Here is a 21,608-nt window from a genome sequence, read left to right as displayed (position 1 = left end):
AACAAACCTAAGAGTTGGAAGGCGCAAGTTCCTCTGCCAGCGAGCTCACCCTCGGCAACCAGACTGCTGAAAGTGCGCTCCACGCCGGAAGTGCACTAATCCGCAGCACGTGGGGTTGCCAGGGCGCTCTTCACGTGACTGGGCGGAGCCTCGGGAATCCGGTAGCCAATGGTAGCCCGAGAGGGCGGTGCCTGTGACGCTCCGGGGCCTATCCCGGAAATAGGGCTGAGTGGGGGCGGGTAAGGGCGGGGAGGCTGGGGTGTGGAAAGTGTGGCGGCCCCGCCCCGTCTCCTGGAACTGCCGCGGCCGCCACCGCCGCCGCCGGCGCCGCTGCTGTAGGGGACCAGCGCGGGTGCGCAGACGAAAGGCGCTCTTTGCCAGCTGAAAGGTGAAGACCTGGGGAAAAGCTGGTGGGGAAAAGCTGGTGGGGATGGGGCCAGAGCGAGGCAGGGCCGGGGAAGGCGCCCAGAACCGAGCGCTGACCGAGAGAAAGAAGGAGAATGGATGGGGGAACAGAGGCGAGCGCGGGACCCGCCGGGGCTCAGGCCCTAGTGGGGCCGGGCCGGGCCGGGCCGAGCTGAGCCCTGGATGCCGGCAGAACAGGGGGCGCCTGTGCGGCCGCGGCGGCGGCGTTGAAGGGTGGAGGGCGGGGTGCGCGCCAGCTAGCAGAGGGCCGGGTGCTGCTGGCCAGGTTCTGTTACCCCGCATCCTTCGCGGGGACCTGCGGCCTGGGCTGGGTCCCCCGCAGTAGGGTTCGGGGCGGCGGCCGAGGGCTGGGCGGCGGGGGAAGGTCGCCGGCTTCTGCGGTGGGGCGATGGGGGCCGCAACCTGCTGTTTCCAGCACGGAGGAGCGCCCAGGGCGGGTGTCCCCACCCTCAGCGAGCTCCTCTGCGACTTCTCATCCCACCTCCCCAAGCAATAGTTGGAAAAGTTTGTAGAGGCCAGAGTTAGAAAGTGGCCACTAGTCTAGGGTGGGTGTTCCTTACATGCAGAAATAACGGGCCCATGATGCTTGGCACATAACTTGTCCGAAATGAGACGTTTCCCTGCCTACATACCCGTTGTTAAAAAGCAAACACAAACTTTTTGTGTAGTTCCCACGGAAAAACTACCATCTCCCCGGCCCACCATGGCAGACGAAATTGATTTCACTACTGGAGATGCCGGGGCTTCCAGCACTTACCCTATGCAGTGCTCGGCCTTGCGCAAAAACGGCTTCGTGGTGCTCAAAGGACGACCATGCAAAATAGTGGAGATGTCAACTTCCAAAACTGGAAAGCATGGTCATGCCAAGGTAAGTACCCTTGCAGATCAGGCTTTGGCTTCGGCGTTGGGACTTTGATCATTTGCATTCCGTTACAGATCATGAGATTTCTATACTTAAAATTTTGTAATAAGCACTATTTTTTCCTTCCCACAATTACTGGGTAATCAGTTATTACGTTGAATACTTAAAGGTAGCATTCCCTTCTTGGGCCCTTACAATGTTCATTAACTGGGAACTGAAACTTTCCTGAATCCTAGTGACCTATAAGATCTATTTAGTTTACAGATGAGAAAACCTGTTCTAGCAATTCTAAGAAATCTACACTTTATTTTTCTTGTGTAATCTCATAATTGAATCACTGGTCTATATTGGGTCTTGACATGTCGTGATACTGTTTAGTTGTTTACTGCCTCTTAATTGTAAGACCACTACATTTTTTTTTAAGTAAAATTAGATGACCTTGGAAGGAGGAGAAAAAGAATCTGTCGTAATCAGCATTGGTATTGTGCTCTTGTGTGTGTAATGAGTGATATACTTGGCAGAGATTAAACAGGTTTCCTGTTCTCCTCTGTTAGGTTCACCTTGTTGGAATTGATATTTTCACGGGCAAAAAATATGAAGATATTTGTCCTTCTACTCACAACATGGATGTTCCAAATATTAAGAGAAATGATTATCAAGTAAGTACTGATTTTCTTTAGAATGTTGCTTGTTTCTTCAAGGTGCAAATACTTTGTACTATCAGTAATAATTTGACAAAACCCAAGAGTAGTTTTGTAGGTTTTTCTAACCAATTATTAGGCACCAGCTATCTTAGAAATTGGAGAAATAGTGATGTTTAACACATGTACTTTTCTAGGATTATTGCTAGTTTGCTATTTTTTTCACATTCTTGCATTTTTTAAAAAGTCAAATACTTATTAGTGTTCCTCAGGCCAAGTGACTGCATATTGCAGTTAAGTCCAATGTTTAGTAAAAGTACTATTCTCTCTGTTGTAAAATATTTCTTGTTCTAATTTAAAACATCCCTCCTGGATGTTTTGTTTCTTTTCACTGATCAGACCTGAGACATTCAAGAAACTACTGAAATTCATGTTCCTACCAAGTTTTTGCATTAATGAATGTTAGTCAGAACTTGACATTCTTAAGTAGAGAAATAAGTTGAAAGCCATAAATATAAAGGATAAAGTACATGGTCACTGAGTATAGTGAAGAAAACACAAAAACTATATAATTGGTTAAATTATATTTAGTGACCATGCTATGACCTTTTGCTAAATTATGTATGTAAATTTCAAGTTTTAGTTCCAGTTATACATTTGGGTAGGTCATATTTAATGATAGCATTTTGTTGTTTGAAGTATTGATGATAACAAAATAATTGACCTTATAGGATGTGGAAGCTCAGAGTACTTACAACTAAAGCTTTTCTTGAAAGTCTTCAATTTCTGTATCAAGCATACCATATATCAAACTCATTTCTGCTCATTTTACATAGTGAAAAATACAAAGTTGACACTGGTATTTGTTTTATCCCACTTAAACTGATTTTTTTCTGTACCCTTTGTTGTATTGTATAAATTTCTTTTAATGTTGCTATCAGCTGCACTTACGCAATGATTTCCTTTTGCTGTTTGTCCACATGCAAACATACTTTTTTGTGGTTTTAATCTAGTAAACACTTTTATATTTTCACTTTCCTACTTGTCATAAATGTTTTCTAGGTTGCTTTGAAGTCTTTGTAGAAATTTGAGTTGTCTTGCAAGTGGGTTTTTTTAACCAGGTAGATCTGGGTTTGGATCTAGTTCTGTCACTTTCTAGTTGGATGATTTTGGACAAGTTATACAACCTTTCTAAGCCTGTTTTCTCATCTACAAAATAGTGATAATAGGAGGATTAAATGAGAAAATGTACCCCATTAAGAACTCCATAAGTAGATACGTACCAAAAAGTGCTGTTCTGTTTCCCCCTTTTCCTATGTAAAAATTCTACTTAATCATTTCATTATTGTTGGAGCACCAAATTTGATGTGGTACATAGTAGGTGCTCGAAAAATATTTGTTAAATGTATATGTGATTACTGAATGTGGTAGAGATAGTACAGCAGGCTAAAGTTGAGCATAGAATGTTGTCAAAATTGGGTTTCTCTTTTCGTCTTAAAGTATGAAAGCTTTGACTATTCAATATTAATTATATTCAGTAATATTCATTCAATATAGAATGCTTTTGCCTGTTGCATGTTTCAGAAAGATGGTATCAGCAGTTCAGATAATTACTATTATACTATGATAAGGTTAGCCAGTCATTGATTGGAGCTCAAGACTTAAAGGAAAAATTTGGTTTGGGTCCTAGACTAGGATGAGGCAAATGAAGTGAGGGAGGCTCTTGCCTCAGGCACAAAATTTTAAATAAAGACAGAACTAGTAACAATGACAAGCCATATAGGAGCTCAAGGCGCAAAGAAAATTAATTCTGATCCCATCTTTATTTAGAATTTTGGTATTTTATCATAGGATTTTTGCATTAATTCTAATTTTTTAAAATATTGCATTAAAATGCCTATCTGATCACTGAGGTTTTTTTGGTGCCTTCTTTAATTTTGCACCCGAGACAAGTGTCTTACTTCACCCTTGTCCCAACCCTTGGTATGTACTCCGCACTGCAAAGTGGATAAGAGGATGATTTAAGCCAGGCAGGCCTGGTCCTAGTCTTACTTTGGCACTTAATAGCTGTGTGACCTTGGTTGACAAGTTACTTAACCTGTTTTGCTTCCATTTCTTTCTTTATAAAGCAGAGACATAAATAATAATGCCTCATGGGATCATTTTGAGGTTTAATTAGTTAATACAACAACGCCTGGCATAGAAAGTATTCATTATTTCTCTGCTCTTCATTTTCAAGTCAGCATAGAAAAATAACTTATTTCTGTTAATTTTTTAAAAAACTAGTTCTCCAACCTGGGCAATGTGGTGAGATGCCATCTTTACAAAATACAGCAAAAAAAAAAAAAAAAAAATTAGCGAGGCATGGTGGTGTACACAGCTGTAGTCCCAGCAGACCCAGAGACTGAGGTGGGAGGATCACTTGAGCCTTGGGAGGTCAAGGCTGCACTAAGCTGTGATCACTCCACTGCACTCTAGCCTGGGCGACAGAGTGGGACCCTGTCTCAAAAACAAAAGTTCTGTGGGCCTTTCTATTTATATTTATTGTGCTATGGTGGTCTTCACTTACCTAACCAAGTGCCTTGATTAAATATCTACTCATTATTTGGCGTGTGTAATCCTTTATGTTTGCTGAATTCAATATTTTGAGTGCCAGTTCGGCAGTTGGCTAAAGAGAAATATGTATTCTTTTCATTATAATAATTAAAAAGTAAACAGGAAACAAAACGTATTAATATTTATAGTTTTATGTGTTTTAAAATAAGTTCAGAATGAAAGAAAAATTGTCTCCTAACTTCTCTTTCAAGATTAGCTTGGATTAGAATTGCTCATTTACATTACTTCTCCCAAAAGTAGTTATAGATGTCCGGGACTGAGTGATGTTGAAAATTATAAATGCATCCAGATAGACCTTTGGGAATCCCCAAATTCATACAGAAATGCTTATTCAGACTTTAGCACTCTCTGGAATCATATTTCTTTAGAAAGTTCTGTGTTGATATGAACCTCACCACAAGTTAAATGCCGTTTCTGCATTTACCACAGTTTTACCTGTCATTTGAAAACCATTTTCCAGAAGGAAGACTAATTACTATAGACACATAAAGTATATATTGTAGACCTTTGGATTATTAGTGAATTGCCAAAACTGTGACTATTAAATCCTAGTATATTCTTCAAATAAGTAGTATATTATTTGAATGTTGAGATATGTTAATTGAATTCAAATAAGTAGTATATCATTTGAATGCTGAGATATGTTAATTGAATTCAAATAAGTAGTATATTATTTGAATGTTTAGATATGTTAATTGAATTCCTTGAGCTTAAAGTCTTTTTATAATTTTTACCTGTTTCATGGGAATCCTTGTGTTCTCAGATGGAAGCAGTCTTTCTTTGGAAATAGAAAACCTCTAAAGCAATAGGGCCCAATATTGCGAGGACTAGAAGCAAATATTTGTTACAGGATCATTAAGGGTAATCATGAGAAGAGCCACTAACTTTAGTTCCTAGACCTGTGTATTCTGCCTATAGGAAAAATAGCATCATATATTGAAATATATTGTAACCTGCAAAAAACAGCACTCCAGGCCGACAAAGTACCATTCAGCAGGTGCCATATTTGAGTCTTCACTAGGCCGATCCACAGAGGCAAGCTGTTTTGGAATGATAGGGTACGTGAGCCAGCGAATTATCTGGGTGTTGCACTGCCTTGTTACTTTGCCTGTAAAATTAGTTTTCTAGTCAGAAGTGATGCAATGTGAGATACTATGACAGGAATGAGGCATTCTGTAAATTGAGATGAGATTTTAGCAGAAGCACTGCAGGCAAGAAAGGCAAATCCATATGTAGAGTAAAACTATTGCAATAAGAAAAAATTGCTGCCTGTTTCATGATGGAAGGGGTACAGTCAGGTGGCCAGCTGTTCTGGGAAACATATTAAGACTTCTTGTTCTTCTGTTCTGTGTTCTTCTTCTGCCATATCAAGACTGTCCTGTTTCTGTGAGGTTTTCAGTAGTGGCTGTAGTCAGATCAGTCTTGGTGAGAGAAAGCCTGTGTCGTTGATCCCACTGAGCAAAGACGAGAGAAGCTACAAAAAGAAGCTGAGGCCAGGCACAGTGGCTCACGCCTGTAATCCCAGCACTTTGGGAGGCCAAGGCGAGCAGATCACGAGGTCAAGAGATCGAGACCATCCTGGCCAACATGGTGAAACCCCGTCTCTAATAAATACAAAAATTAGCCAGGCGTGGTGGTGCATGCCTGTAATCCCAGCTATTCAGGAGGCTGAGGCAAGAGAATCACTTGAACCTGGGAGGCGGAGGTTGCAGTGAGCTAAGATCCCACCATTGCACTCCAGCCTGGGCAACAGAGCAGACTCCATCTCAAAAAAAAAAAAAAAAAAAAAAAGGAAGGCTTCTGTACATCTCTACAAAAAATACAAAAATTAGCTGGGTGTGGTGGCAGGCACCTGTAACCCCAGCTACTTGGGAGGCTGAGGCAGGAGAATCAATTGAACCTGGGAGGTGGAAGTTGCAGTGAGCCAAGATCACACCACTGCACTGTAGCCTGGTGACAGAGCAAGACTCGGTCTCAAAAAAAAAAAAAAAAAAAAAAAAAAAGCTGAATGGCATTCACACATTAGCTCATAATCAGTGCAAATCCACACTTCTGGTTCTGTCTTCTTTCAGGTCCAGTGCTTGAAGTTCTTCCCAAACCCACTTTCAGGTTGACCCCTGAATGGTGTCATCATATAATGCATAACCATCTAGAAACCATTGTGAATATTTTCCTTTCTCAGTCAGCTGGTCATAGGCAACTGTCCATCTAGTCATTGGTATCAGTTGAAGGAGAAGTGTCAGTGTGGTAAGACAAAGTGTTTTCTGAGTCTGAGCCACTTCTTATACAACTTGTTTGTACCTTTAGGTCCTTCTCAAGCTGATCTCATATATGCTACTTCCACTCAATGATGGAGAGCTGCTGTGCCTTCCCAGTTGTGTGGCTTGATGGGTCAGGTTATGGTGGTGTTATTTGCTTAGGCTGTATAATAATAGTGATCAAGCATTCAGTCTCTCAGATCACTGTATAATAATAGTGATCAAGCATTCAGGGACCAGCAACTCTAAGGAAGTAGCACAAGAGTGCTACACTCTGGGGGAAAAGAAGGAAGAAATAAAAAGGAATAGGTGTTACCTAAACAAGTCTGGTTGTTTTGAAATAGATTGAGAAACAAAATTAAATTCAGAAATTAGAACTAAGAAGGCACCTGTCCAGGCACTGTGGCTCACACCGGTAATCCCAGCACTTTGGGAGGCCGAGGCGGGCGGATCACGAGATCAGGAGTTCGAGACCACCAGGGAGGTGGAGGTTGCAGTGAGCCAAGATCGCGCCACTGCACTCCAGCCTGGCGACAGAGCTAGACTCCATCTCAAAAAAAAAAAAAGAAGGCACCCGTAGGGATAATATACCTTCTCCAGCCTTCTGTTGTATATCAGTATATCCACAGTAGTACAAATGCAGGCAAAATAGTTTCCCAATAATTCCCCCTTTTCAGTGTTCTTTCCTATTCTGACTACATCTAAGACAGAATCTGCAGTCATTAACTCTCCCCACACTCCCTTTTAGATCATGTTTTGCTTCCTTAGCTTACTGTGCCTCCCAGCACTTAGTGGTTACAGTGCTCATTCTAGAATTCATATATGCTATAGCATTTTTTGTTTCACTTTTTATTGTGGAAATTTTCAAAGTATAGTATAATGAATCCTGTGTACCTGTCACTCAGCTTCAACAATTACCAGTGTGATTAATTCTGTCTCTGCAATTTTTTGACAAAGACACTGGATCATTCCTTCTGTAGACTTTCCCACTGTATGGATTTTGCTAATTGCATTTCCTTGTTTTTTAACATGTTCCTCTGTCCCTTGTGTTTCCTGAAACTTGGTAGTAAGATGTAGAGTCTTAATCAGATTCAGTTCAGATTTTTATTTTCTTCCTTTCTTTCCTTAACAGGACTACTCCATAATGTTCTATGCAATCATTAGGTAAATAAGTCTGATTGTTTCTCCTTTTGTGATATTATCAGATATGTGAATACTGCCTCAATCTATTAATTGGAGGAGACAAAATTTATTATCTGTCATTCCTTCATTTGTTTCTCTTAGCCAGAATACTTCTATAAAAAGAAACTTCCCTTCATCAATTTTTGTTTGTTTGTTTGCCTTAAGAGACAGTACCAGTGTCTGTGTGTGTAGCGGGGGTGGGTGTATTTGACTCTTTCCCTTTAAGGTACAGTTTATAAAATAAATTGGTTCCTAGTATCCACTAAAGATGATGAAACACATTTTTTTCATTATAAACTCGAGCATTTAAACATATTTGTGTTTCAATCCATTGTTGTTAGTGTCCTTATTTATTCTCACATTGTTCCATCTTGGCCAGTGGGAGCTTATTCAAGTTAGCTCTTGAGTCCCTTTGACATGGGCCTAATTTTAATTCTCCTTGATAGCTCCTTGCTTTTTAGTACAACAGCTTCTCCAGGTTCATCTTACACACTTCCTGATCTGGACCTGGAATTATCCAAGGAGCCCTAGAATATTTTAGTAGGAAATAAAAAATACCCCATTCTTTTTTTTTTTTTTTTTTGAGATGGAGTCTTGCTCTGCCACCCAGGCTGGAGTGCAGTGGTGTGATCTCAGCTCACTATAACCTCTGCTTCCTGGGTTCAAGTGATGCTCCTGCCTCAGCCTCCCAAGTAGCTGGGACTCCAGGTGCCATCACATCTGGCTAATTTTTGTATTTTTAGTAGAGACAAGGTTTTGCCATATTGGCCAGGTTGGTCTCGAACTCCTGACCTCAAATGATCCGCCTGCCTTGGCCTCCCAAAGTGCTAGGATTACAGGTGTGAGCCACCGCACCCAGCCAAAAATACCACATTCTGATAGCATTATAACCTTATATACTGCTCGGGAGCTTGGTACGCCTCCACATGCCTAACATCTCTAAAGTTTTTTGACCCTCACCTCTGCTGTCTCCCTGCTTGCTACTAACAATAATTACTTTCTACCAAAAAAAAAAAATTGTTCAAAAACATCTAAAAGTGATCAAATCAGTAGGTTTGTTTAAAGGTAAAGGACTAGAAGATACTTACAACAATTTCCTTACCATCCCCACCTTCCAACTCTATGGAGTCAGAGAGGCCTTTGAGAGAAGATAGAAACATTTGGACAAAAATATGCTTGGGGACTTGACGATGACACTGTTGGCTTTTTATTTTTTCTTAAAGCTTGCAAATTACAAAGGGGGAAAGTGTAACTTTGGAGTGGAAAAATCTGGCAGATAACTACCTTAGTCAGCGTATCAAAGTTGGCATCACTTGTAATGGGACAAATTGACATTTGCCTCCTGATAGGATACTCTGAGGGCACATCATTTGTATAGTATTCCTTTCAAAAATGCATTACCTTAATCATGAGGAAACAGTGAGACAAACACAAACTGAGGAATATTCTATAAAACAGTGAACCCCCAGGAGTTTGAGACCAGCCTGGGCAACACAGGAAGACCCTGTATCTACAAAAAATAAAAATTAAAAAAAATAAAAATAAAAAATAAACCAAACAGGCATAGTGGTTGTATGCCTATGGTCCCAGTAACTCGGGAGGCTGAGTTGGGTGGATCACTTGAGCCCTGGAGGTTGAGGCTGCAGTGAGTCATGATCATGCCACCACACTCCTGCCTGCATGAAAGAGCAAGACCTGGTCTCACAAAAACCAAACCCCCCAAAAAACAAAAAGATGCCATGAGAGTTAAAGGGTGGGGGAAACTGTTAGAATTAAGAGACTAAACTGACATGATAGCCAGATAAATACAAGGTATGACCCTGGAGTTAGGGAAATAAGTTGCTATCAAGGACAATACTAGGACAATTGGCAAATTTAAATATGTACTATATATTGAATAATAGGTTATCAATATTAAATTCCCTGATTTTGAAAAATAAATTGTTGTTATCTAAGAGTATATCCTTGTTCTTGAGAAAAATACACTGAAGTTTTAATTGCTGAAAAGTCATGGCTGTTGCACTGAAGTATTTATTGCTGAAGAATCATGATCTTTGGAACTTACTCTCAATAGTTCTGTAAAAATAATAAGAATGTATATGATATATATATATAGGATGTATACATAGAGAAAATAGTGCACATGTGATTAAATGTGAACAATGGATATATCTAGGTAAAGGATATGGGATTTCATTGCATTATTGCAACTTTTCTATAGAACTTAAGATTTTTTAATAAATAATTCAATTTAAAAGATTGTATTAGTCCATTTTCACACTGCTATAAAGAACTACCTGAAACTGGGTAACTTATAAAGAAAAGAGATTTAACTGATTCACAGTTCCACATGGCTGGGGAGGCCTCAGGAAACTTACAATCATGGAGGAAGGTGAAAGGGAAACAAGGCATGTTTTATATGGCAGCAGGAGAGACAGCAAGCAGGGGGGATCTGTCAAACACTTTTAAGCCATCAGACCTCATGAGAACTCACTTACTATCATGACAACAGCATGAGGGAAACTGCCCCCATGATCCAATCACCTCCTACCAGGTCCCTCCCTTGACATGTGGGGATTATAATTCAAGATGAGATTTGGGTGAGGACACAGAGCCAAATCATATTATTCTGTCCCTGGCCCCTTCCAAATCTCATGTTCTCACATTTCAAAACACAATCTTGCCTTCTCAACAGTCCCTGAAAGTCTTAACTCATTCCAGCATTAACCCAAAAGTCCAAGTCCAAAGTCTCATCTGAAACAAGGGAAGTCCCTTCCACCTATGGGCCTGTAAAATGAAAAGCAAGTCAGTTACTTCCTAGAAACAATGAGGATACAGGCATTGGGTAAATACTGTTATTTCAAATGGGAGAAATTGGCCAAAACAAAGGAGCTACAGGTCCCATACAAGTACGAAACCTAGCAGGGCAGCCATTCAGTCTTAAAGCTCCAAAATAATCTCCTTTGACTCCATGTCTTACATCCAGGGCACACTGATCCAAAAGGTAGGCTCCCAAGGTCTTGGGCAGCTCCACCCCTGTGGCTCTACAGGGTACAGCCTCTGCAGCTGCTTTCACTGGTTGATATTGAGTGCCTGTGGCTTTTCCAGGCACATGGTACACCATTCTGGAATCTAGAAGACGGTGACCCCCCTTCTCACAGCTCCACTAGGCAGTGTCCCAGTGGGGACTCTGTGTGGGGGATCTAACCTGACATTTCCCTTCCACACTGCCCTAGCAGAGGTTCTCCATGAGGGCTCTGCCCCTGCAGCAGACTTCTGCTTGGACCTCCAGGCATTTCATACATCCTCTGAAATCTAGGCGGAGGCTCCCAAACCTCAACTCTTGCCTTCTGTGTACCTGCAGGCCCAACACCACATGGAAGCCACCAAGGATTAGGGCTTACACTCTCTGAAGCAACAGCCCAAGCTGTACCTTGGCCCCTTTTAGCCACAGCTGGAGCTGGAGTGGCTGGGACACAGGGCACCAAGTCCCAAGGCTATACAGAGCAGCAGGGCCCTGGGCCTGGCCCACGAAACCATTTTTCCCTCCTAGGCCTCTGGACCTGTGTTGGGAGGGGATGCCATGAAGATATCTGGAATGCCCTGGAGACATTTTCCCCATTGTCTTGGCTATTAATATTCAGCTCCTTGTAACTTATGCAAATTTCTGCAGCTGGCTTGAATTTCTTCCCAGAAAATGGATTTTTCTTTTCTACTACATGGTCAGGCTATACGTTTTTCAAACTTCTATGCTATGCTTCCCTTTTAAACATGAGCTCCAGTTTCAGATCATCTCTTCATGAATGCATATGACTGTACGCTTTCAAAAAAAGCCAGGTTACCTCTTGCACACTTTGCTGCTTAGAAATTTCTTATGCCAGGTAACCTAAATCATCTCTCTCAAGTTCATAGTTCCACAGATCTCTAGGGCAGGGCAAAATGCTGCCAGTCTCTTTGCTAAAGCACGGCAGGAGTGACCTTTGTTCCAGTTCCCAGTGAGTTCCTCATCTCCATCTGAAACCACCTCAGCCTGGACTTCACTGTCCATATCATTGTCAGCATTTAGTTCAAATCCATTCAACAAGTCTCTAGGAAGTTTCAAACTCTCCCTCATCTTTCTTTCTTCTGAGCCCTCTAAACTGTTGCAGTCTCTGCCTGTTACCCAGTTCCAAAGTTGTTTCCTTATTTTCAGGCATCTTTATAGCAGTGGCCCAAACTCCTGGTACCAATTTTCTGTATTAGTCCTTTTTCACACTGCTATAAAGAACTACCTGAGACTGGGTAATTTATAAAGAAAAGAGATTTAATTGAGTCACAGTTCCACATGGCTATGGAGGCCTCAGGAACCATGGCAGAAGGCGAAGGGGAAGCAAGGCACATCTTACATGGCAGCAGGAGATACAGCAAGTGAGGGGGGAACTGCTAAACACTTTGAAGAGAACTCACTCACTATCATGACAACAGCATTGCGGAGACTGACCCCATGATCCAATTGCCTCCCACCAGGTCCCTCCCTCAACATGTGGGGATTACAATTCAAGATGAGATTTGGGTGGGGACACAGAGCCAAACCATATCAAAGATTAAATAATTCGTTCTCATTATTTTTGTTTTTTGTAGCTTAGTTTTATTTTTGAAAACTAATTGTATTTAATGTAGCAATTTATCTTAATAAGATGTTTAATGTTTGTAAATGCATTGTTTTACTAGATGTTTTATATATTTGTACATCTGAAATGCTTTATATATTTCATTCCACAGTTTATGATTCTTAACTCTTAAAAAATAAAATAACTCCATTACATACATCATTTTCAAAATATCAGTATTATTATCTGGCTTCTGTGTTTCAGTCACTAGTGGCACAGTAGGAACATTTAACTCTTGAAATAGACAAGCTCTGCTTTAAGGAATTGCTAAAAGAACAGAAATCAGAAAGATTTGCCTTGGAATGTTGTGGTTGTTTAAAAATTACACTTCAAGCTAGGTGCATTGGTGCACACCTATACTCCCAGCTCCTTGGAAGGCTAAAGCAGAGGCTCACTTGACCCCAGGAGTTCGAGGCCAGCCTAGGTAATATAATGAGACGCCCATCTTTAAAAATATATATATTTTTTAAAAAGTTACACTTCTACCTCAACCTCCTTGCTCCCACTTCTCTACCAGCCACCTCACAAATATTTGAGGGTCTAAGAGGTTAGTTAAAAGTCTTTGTTGTAGCTCTGTAGGATTTCTTATTTTTGAGATTTCTAGACATATAAAAACTCAAATTTCCTGTGGTAGATGGAGTTTCTGTGGAGAGCCATAGTCAGTTTTGGTAGATGGTGTATGTGGAGGAGAGCCATCCCAACGATACACCTGGGTTATATCATAGTGGTTACAGGGGTTCAAGGACCATTGTCTGTGACTCCTTTTGTAGATACTAGCAGCTGGTATTCTGGATGGTAGCCTTTTATAAAACATGTTAGGATTCTAGGCATACTAATAGTGTACATGCTTTTATTAATAGAATAAATGAGTGGAGGTTGGTTGTTTCCTCATTCCTGTAGTAAAAGAAGTTCAGTGGTATCAAAACCATGCTTTTTTGCAGGTTGGGTTGACAACTGGGTTTTTTTTTTTTCACTAATGTTATCCATACACTAGTGGATTTTGTTGTTGTTGTTGTTGTTGGCTGAAGACCAAAAGTTTTCCACTTAATTTTGTTCATACTCAAATTAGAAAATGCATTGTTTGTAATAGCAAAAATAACTTTTATGCCCAGTAATGTGAAATTGGTTAAATCAGTTATAGTATGTCCATGCAGATATGTGGTAGTTAACTAAGGTAGGTTTATATTTTCTGCTTAGAAAGTATTTATAAGACATATTATTAAGTCAAAACAGCTCACTGTAAAGTACTTACAATATCTCTTTTTTTTTTTTTTTTTTTTTTTTGAGACAGAGTCTCGCTCTGTCGCCCAGGCTGGAGTGCAGGGGCACGATCTTGGCTCACTGCAAGCTCCACCTCCTGGGTTCATGCCATTCTCCTGCCTCAGCCTCCCAAGTAGCTGGGACTACAGGTGCCTGCCACCACACCTGGCTAATTTTTTATATTTTTAGTGGAGACGAGGTTTCACTGTGTTAGCCAGGATGGTCTCAATCTCCTGACCTCATGATCCGCCCACCTCGGCCTCCCAAAGTGCTGGGATTACAGGCATGAGCCACCGCACTTGGCCCAATATCCCATTTTGATTAAAAAAAAAAAAAAAAACAGCAACTATATTTATTTTGTGAATATAAATGGAATACACTGTAAAGAAACCTAAACTGTTTAACAAGGCAGAGATTGGGTATGGGAAGTACCGGGAGGAGTAAACTTATATTTCCATTCTGTACATATTTTGTATTTTTTATATTTTTAGCATTTTAAATACCAAGAATATTAATGTATTACTGTGTACTTATATGAATTAATATCAATTGCAATTTAACTATGTAAGCATTACAAAGAAGTGGATATAATCTAATCAGCACAAATGATATAATTTCTTCTAATAGCTGATATGCATTCAAGATGGTTACCTTTCCCTGCTGACAGAAACTGGTGAAGTTCGTGAGGATCTTAAACTGCCAGAAGGTGAACTAGGCAAAGAAATAGAGGGAAAATACAATGCAGGTGAAGATGTACAGGTAAAGACTTAGAGAAGGATTATTTTTGAAAACCATTTTATAAAAACTTTGACCTCAACTAGTTAACATAAAATACTACATATGGAATGTGGTTTAAAAATACTGCTAAAATGTTGAAAATGATCTCTCAGGCAGGTTTTCCGTAAAACCCTTAGAGACTCATTATCAAAGAAAGTATCAAAGTTCATTTTTGCTACATCAACATTCCTCTCAAACCCAAATTTGTTTTGAAGCTCTGCACCTGACTTTTTTTTTTTTTTTGAGACGGAGTCTCCCTCTGTCACCCAGGCTGGAGTGCAGTGGTGTGATCTAAGCTCATTGCAACCTCCGCGTCCCAGGTTCAAGCGATTCTCCCCTCAGCCTCCTGAGTAGCTGGGATTGCAGGCACGTGCCACCACATCTGGCTAATTTTTGTATTTTTAGTAAAGATTGTGTTTCAGCATGTTGGCCAAGCTGGTCTTGAACTCCTGACCTCAGGTGATCCGCCCACCTTGGCCTCCCAAAAGTGCTGGGATTACAGGCCTGAGCAAGGCGCCCAGCCCTGAGCTATTCTTACAGGTAAGAAATGATGCTAGTGGAATGTTAAAGAGTGAAGGAGATTTACTGTCTTTGTTACAACTTTCAGAAATGTAACGTGTGGTAAGTGTTCAAACATTTATAGTTATTTTTCCTGTTCCCTGGAAGTTGTCTTACAAACCACTCTTTGAGAAATTCTGCTTTAGAAAACTGTAAAGAAAGTAGCTTGTTTTGGAATACTCCTTTCAGAAGTCCATATGTACAAAATATCCACAAATATACAATATATGAGGAACTAATTATATCTTCTATATGTATTGTCTTCTGAATAACCTTTTGCCTGCTTTTTTCCTTCTAGGTGTCTGTCATGTGTGCAATGAGTGAAGAATATGCTGTAGCCATAAAACCCTGCAAATAAATGGAAACATCAGGCATGAACACTGTTTAGGTCTGAATCAACTGCAGATCTAATTTGGTTCTAAGTTGTCACCAAAGCTATAGCCTTCATAAGCAACCTCATTTCTTTTTTTAATTGTTTTCAGATTGTGCTGGGTTAGTTTTGCAAGCAATTGATAATTTTTAAAAAATTATCAATATGTATAATTTTTTTTGAATTTTGTAGGTATGTTTCCTATAATATTCCTGTGGTTTTCAGTATGTCAGTCCAAGAAACAAACAAGATAGCTTCAGCAGATGTGATTTGTCTGAGCAAATCATTCCTGTGTTTTAGTTAAATGATAAACCAGGGTTTTAAATCAAACAATGTAGCATAAAGTGGTATTGAAGTACCACATTTAAGTTGAACTGCTCTGCATTAATTACAGATTTAATATAAAATGAACTGATTATATATTGGAATTGTTGCACTTTCAGCCTGTGTAGGGCAAACACAAATCCTTAAACAAAAATCATGTTATCAAAAACTGTCAGTTATTTTGGTGGCCACATGCAACCATGTGATTACTTTGGTCATACTATTTACCAAATTGTTGGCAAACTTGATGTAATCTTATATGGTGGTTTTAGTCCCTTCTTATGGTTGGCAGAAGGGCACTGAACTGTTGGGTGAAAGTTAGCAAGTAAGATTATAAGGAAGACACAAAAGACAGTGGCAAAGAGGGTTGATTAAATCTGTAAGTTTTTATGTGAGGACTTTGTAAGTCAGCATAAAAATGAAAAGTTGTTTCTCAGTTGTTTTTGCTTTTAACTTTGCCCCCAACGTTTAAAGGGAGTGAACTGCTTTACAGGATACTATGCAATGCTTGTTTTCCAACTATGTTGAATAAATATTAATATTTATCAGTAAATACTCCTTTCCAACTTTTTCTTTTTTTTTTTTTTTTGAGACTGAGTCTCACTCCATCAGCCAGGCTGGAGTGCAGTGGTGCAGTCTCGGCTCACTGCAACCTCTGCCACCCGGGTTCAAGCAATTCTCCTGCCTCAGCCTCCCAAGTAGCTGGGACTACAGGTGCACGCCACCACGCCCAGCTAATTTTTTTTGTATTTTTTAGTAGAGATGGGGTTTCACCATGTTGTCTAGGCTGGTCTTGAACTCCTGACCTCAGGTGATCCACCTGCCTCAGCCTCTGAAAGTGCTGGGATTACAGGCATGAGCCACCACACCTGGCCCCTTTCCAACCATTTCTAAGTAGATTTTTTGACATTAATGTATTTATTAAACAAAAACTGAGAATTCCTTAAATTGATTTGGAATTTTTGTTAATTTTATGTCCTTTTTTTCCTAAAGTGAATAAAGTGAATCATGGAAGCAGCATTACTTTATATGAATATTATTATTTAAGTTATTTTAAGTATATGCATTTTTTCTGATTGTTGTGTGACTTAATTCAGTTGCTGGTGTGAAATATAACTAGCAAATAATTCTATAAACTGAATTATTTTAAAAGGTATTTTAGGTGACACCACTGCATTTCTATTTCATCTTTTGAGTCATATGTATATTATTTCCAGAATTTTAGACATTATTACAGGGTTTGTGAGGACCTTTGACCCAGTAACAATCATCATATTGGAGCAAAACATAGAACAAAATCACTATCTCAGAAATACCTTAATTCTCTAAGACTGGCTCTTAGACCTCTCCCATCATGCCTTGACCTCTAAAAAGCCCTTTGTTCCTATCTTCTAAAGGAAAGTATATCATATATGATGATGTAACTGATCTAATCAGTGACTGGAAATAGCATTAGTAACAGAAGATCCGAAGTTTTAGTTGCTTAATTTGTACACACTTTTAAATATCGTCTTAGCCTCAGCAAACCGATTTGGGGAAGAAGCAAGATACTTTAAGAGAAATACAAAGGAAATTTCTAAAGCACAAGAAATAGTGAGGTAGTAGTTAGTCGTTTTTCCTATAACATTTTAGCTTTTGCCCATCTAAAGCACAATTAAAATTAGGCTACATTCTTTCCAGTATTCTATTTAAGTACCTACTACATACTGCTCTAGTTTCTTAGTACTCTGTAATGTGTATCTTAATTGCTACTGGTTGGCATTGTAACTCATAGGAATTCCAGAAAATTATTAATCTGTGCTGCTTGCAGGTCATTCATATGGCCCCTCTTAACCATGCTGGTGTTATGATTCTATTAACTCTCAATTAGCATGCCCCTGTTCTTCCTAACTTGTAAAATTTCACATAAATATATTTTCAATTGTGTACAAATTAAGGGTGTACAAATTATAATAATGCATCTCTATCTTCATACTTTGAATGGCAAACGCTATTTATGCATAAATATTTTCATTTTAAGTAATATATGAAGTGTAAATACTCGATATATAGGTATAGATTTTAAAGATATGGGACTTTATTTTCACATAAGTCAATAGATGTTTCTCTAGAACAAAATATTTAGTAAAGCTTTATAAATTATATTAAAAGGAAGCAGGGAACATGTATTTTTTAACATAGAACAGAAGTGACTTCATTCTTTTTAGACATCAGAAATGTTAAAGTTGATTCCCAATATTTGTTGTACTTTTTTGTAGCAAATGTTAAAAATCACGAGTTACCATGTATAGAATGTGGACTGTCATGTTGATATCATTGTACAGTGATAAGCCATTTTTATCTGTATACATTTCACCAATTTATTAACAGGTTGAATATTTGTTTCTTTTTAGAATATTTTATTTATACTGTGAAGACTTTGTTATACCTTATTTGCTACAACATAGATCATATCATTGCTACTTTGACTTAGCATTTGCATCATAAACATAATTATGATTTTTTTTCATGCTCCCTTCCAGGGGCTCAGTCACTTGAAGAAACTGTTGCTAACCAAGCTCTTGACTCTGTTTCCCTTAATGATACAAGTCTCTGTACCAGCGCTTTATGTTAATTACCAAAACTCTCCTGCATCAGAGCATGATATCTATAATAGGAGATACTGCAATAAAATGATTAGGCTGTAAAATTTGGAGACACAATTTTTCATTACAACACAATTTGTGTGTGCACATGTGTGCACATAGCTTTATATGTTAGTTCTTTTTTCCAAACTCCCAACTCTTAAAAGTATTGTAGTCTGTTGGTGCCTCAACTGTTGGTAACTTTTTTTTTTTTAATTTACAACTTTCCACAACTTGTTTTTGTACTTTAAGGTTTCTCAATTCGAACATTTCTAGTTGAGCTGTAATTTGAATGCATTGTTCTCAGGGCTATTTGTGCTAAAAGCTGAAATTTCATTATTTTAAAGCTAATTGCCTGAAAATATATTGGCAGAATTTTCCCAAATTGTAATAACTGTGATACATGCATATAAAAAAATCCTTAATGTCAACACACTTAAACTACATGCTAAATAGTCAAGAAAAAAATGGAAACAGTAGCATCCATACTGGAATCTTGCCATATTTTTTTCATTTTAGAATAGATTTTGGCAGTCTCATCTTAGAATCCTATCCTTAGGATACATCTGAAAGCATTCCTTTGGCATGGACCCCAGAGATAGTTTTGGAGCCAGGCATTGATGTAGAGGTTCACCAAACATATTTAGGGATAATAGATAAATTCATACTGCTTTTTTGGGTACACTGAAATGTTTACATACTGAATTCTATAATATGAACTAGGAACGCATTTACTATGAGAAAATATGGCTCTTAAGCAGTGTAAGAGTGAAAATATAAGCATATTTCCATGAACAGTATATTGTACTGATCAGCAGCTCTCATTTTAACGTCAGTTAGGCATAATATTTCATAGTTTTCAAGCCTTTTTTTCCTGCTAACATTCAGACAAGTAACAGGCAACAAAGATTTAAGAAAAATTTATGGTGGAAAACCTTAAAAATTGAGACAATTCAATCTATTTAATCTATTAAATTTTTTCTCTGAATTGGGTATATGGCATCATTATTTGATTTTAGCAGGGAACATTTGGATTTAGCTTATGAAACACAGATGTTCTATGGGAACATGGCTTGAAGCCAATATGTAATTTAATGTTTTTCCATTAAACAAACATCTGAACACCAACTTAGCTACCAAGTGAGGTCAAGTGCCTGAAAAGTACTGTATACATCTAATAAGCATGTTTTCTTTATGTAAAAGATGCACTTTATGGCAATGCATACCAGGCTTTCACCTGCTAGAAACATACTTGTTGCCAAACTTTGCCATCTACCACTATTCCCCTCCTTAGAACAGGTAGAAACCTATTTTACAAAAAAAAAAAAAAAAAAGACAGGTTATTGTATTTATATGAAGTCCCTAAAACTGTTTCTTGGTATTGATAGACTTGAGTTTATCTTAGTTCAAGATTGCACTTTTTAAAAAACTCTGGACTATTTTCAGCAATGACTGAACAGCTTGTCACACATCATAGTTGTGATCTTTTTTGAGGAGTTATTTATTGTGGTTAATATCTACTATAAATAAGCACTCTTGTGCTTGTTACAAAGCATAATATGCAAATTACTAGTTCTATACTAGTATAATGAAAATGACTAGTTCTATACTGTTATGTACTTTTGTCTTCCTCCCCAAAAAGGAAACAGTTTAGCATTGTCTAAATTCAGTGGCACTTTTTTAGTAATACATTTTTTTTTCTTAGATACAGGAGAACTATTGCTTTTACCTGCAGAAACTCATATGTTTTCGCTAAAACTTTAAAATTCTAAAATATGTAGTATGGGTATTACTAATTGTGCATTTTACATTTCAAAAATAGTTAAAATTCAAATGTTAAGTCTTTGACTTAAAAAAACCTTTAAATATAGATAATACCTTAACAATTATAACTTTGTGATATCATTAAAATATATTTGTCTGTTAACTTCATCAGTTGTATTAAATAAAAATAAAGTTAACTTAACAGCTTGCACTATTCTTGTACATATACATCTTTAAAACAATTTCATACCCAAAAATTGTATGACTTAAGTGTATGTCACTTTAAAAGAAAATCTAACTTGTTTTTATTGAGTACTTTTATATTCTAGGTCCTTACGTAGTGCCCTCGCATTATGACTGGGACTATTAATTTCTAAATTTTAGTTTGAGGTTTAGGTACAATTTTATTTTTAAGTGTTTAATGTTTTTTAAACTATATAAAATAGTCACTTGGTTCAAAATTCAGCAGGTACAAAAGACTAAAGACATTTTCCCCTCTTCATCCCCTTCCTATGTGTCCTTCCAGAGATATTTAATGTAGGAGAGGGCAGTGCTACTTCCCTCACCCCTGATTTCCCAGGGTGTGAGGTGTTTCTTTCCTACAAGCTGGGGTTGCTGTTCCCTTTCCACAACATGAGTGGTGTGATAATTCCCTGAAGCAAACGCTTCACCCTTTTGCCAATCCTCACCATGTCTAATCCACACCAACTGGACATGTTCATTTCTAGGTGGCTCAGTGGTTTCTTCCTTATACACTGTACCATTCTAGAACATCCCTCTTGCTCCCCAACAGGTGAGCCATGCCAGAGATACCATGGCAGTTGTCACCTTGTATCTATGATCATTACAAATATCCATAATCTACCAGATCCACAACGCAAAGTTGGGCAGTAAAAGAAGTACCAGTTAAAGTCTTCTAGCCTGTATCCCCACTCCTTTTTGCCATTTGCAAATTGGGTAGCCCAGTTACCCAGAGGGAGGCATAGGAGGGAAAACGAAGACTGAAAAGGGATAATTAAGAGTTTTGTCTCTTACAATTTATCTGCATCTTATCCTTCCCCCACCCCCCATCATTAAATCATTAAACATTCTATCCAAATAGAATGCCTTTCTGTGGAACTGCGTATTTGGAAACCATACTGCCTGTTTAACTTATGCAGTCCACTGGGAACTTACAGTATCTGTTTCCCACAATACTTGCAGTCATATCAGTTACAACCACTGGGTGTGTATTGGTTCAAAAGGACCTACCTACAAGGTTATATCAATCCATTGTCCAATTTGAGAGATTTTTTCT

At 38.6% G+C, this 21,608-nt stretch overlaps 1 protein-coding gene across 1 annotated transcript; it reads left to right on the top strand.

Moving 5' to 3' along the window:
* The first annotated feature begins 203 nt into the window (after nt 1–203).
* Nucleotides 204–16,943, top strand: EIF5A2 (eukaryotic translation initiation factor 5A2). The gene is made up of 5 exons (XM_003831926.5): nt 204–388; nt 1,095–1,294; nt 1,843–1,947; nt 14,522–14,653; nt 15,528–16,943. The coding sequence occupies exons 2-5, from the start codon at nt 1,130–1,132 to the stop codon at nt 15,585–15,587; spliced, it is 462 nt and encodes a 153-aa protein (XP_003831974.1). The 5' UTR covers nt 204–388; nt 1,095–1,129; the 3' UTR covers nt 15,588–16,943.
* The last annotated feature ends 4,665 nt before the right edge of the window (nt 16,944–21,608 follow it).

This window comes from Pan paniscus, chromosome 2 (genome assembly GCF_029289425.2).
Source record: "Pan paniscus chromosome 2, NHGRI_mPanPan1-v2.0_pri, whole genome shotgun sequence".
NCBI lineage: Eukaryota > Metazoa > Chordata > Mammalia > Primates > Hominidae > Pan > Pan paniscus.
Note: the sequence above shows the minus strand (reverse complement) of the source record. Positions and strands in the feature narration are given on the sequence as shown.

What these genes read in the sequence shown, in the direction of transcription:
- EIF5A2 (XM_003831926.5), top strand. Translation starts at nt 1,130, where the DNA reads ATGGCAGACGAAATTGATTTCACTACTGGAGATGCCGGGGCTTCCAGC. An exon ending in GAAAGCATGGTCATGCCAAG is followed by an intron (nt 1,295 to 1,842) that starts GTAAGTACCCTT and finishes CTCCTCTGTTAG; the next exon opens with GTTCACCTTGTTGGAATTGA. An exon ending in TTAAGAGAAATGATTATCAA is followed by an intron (nt 1,948 to 14,521) that starts GTAAGTACTGAT and finishes TTCTTCTAATAG; the next exon opens with CTGATATGCATTCAAGATGG.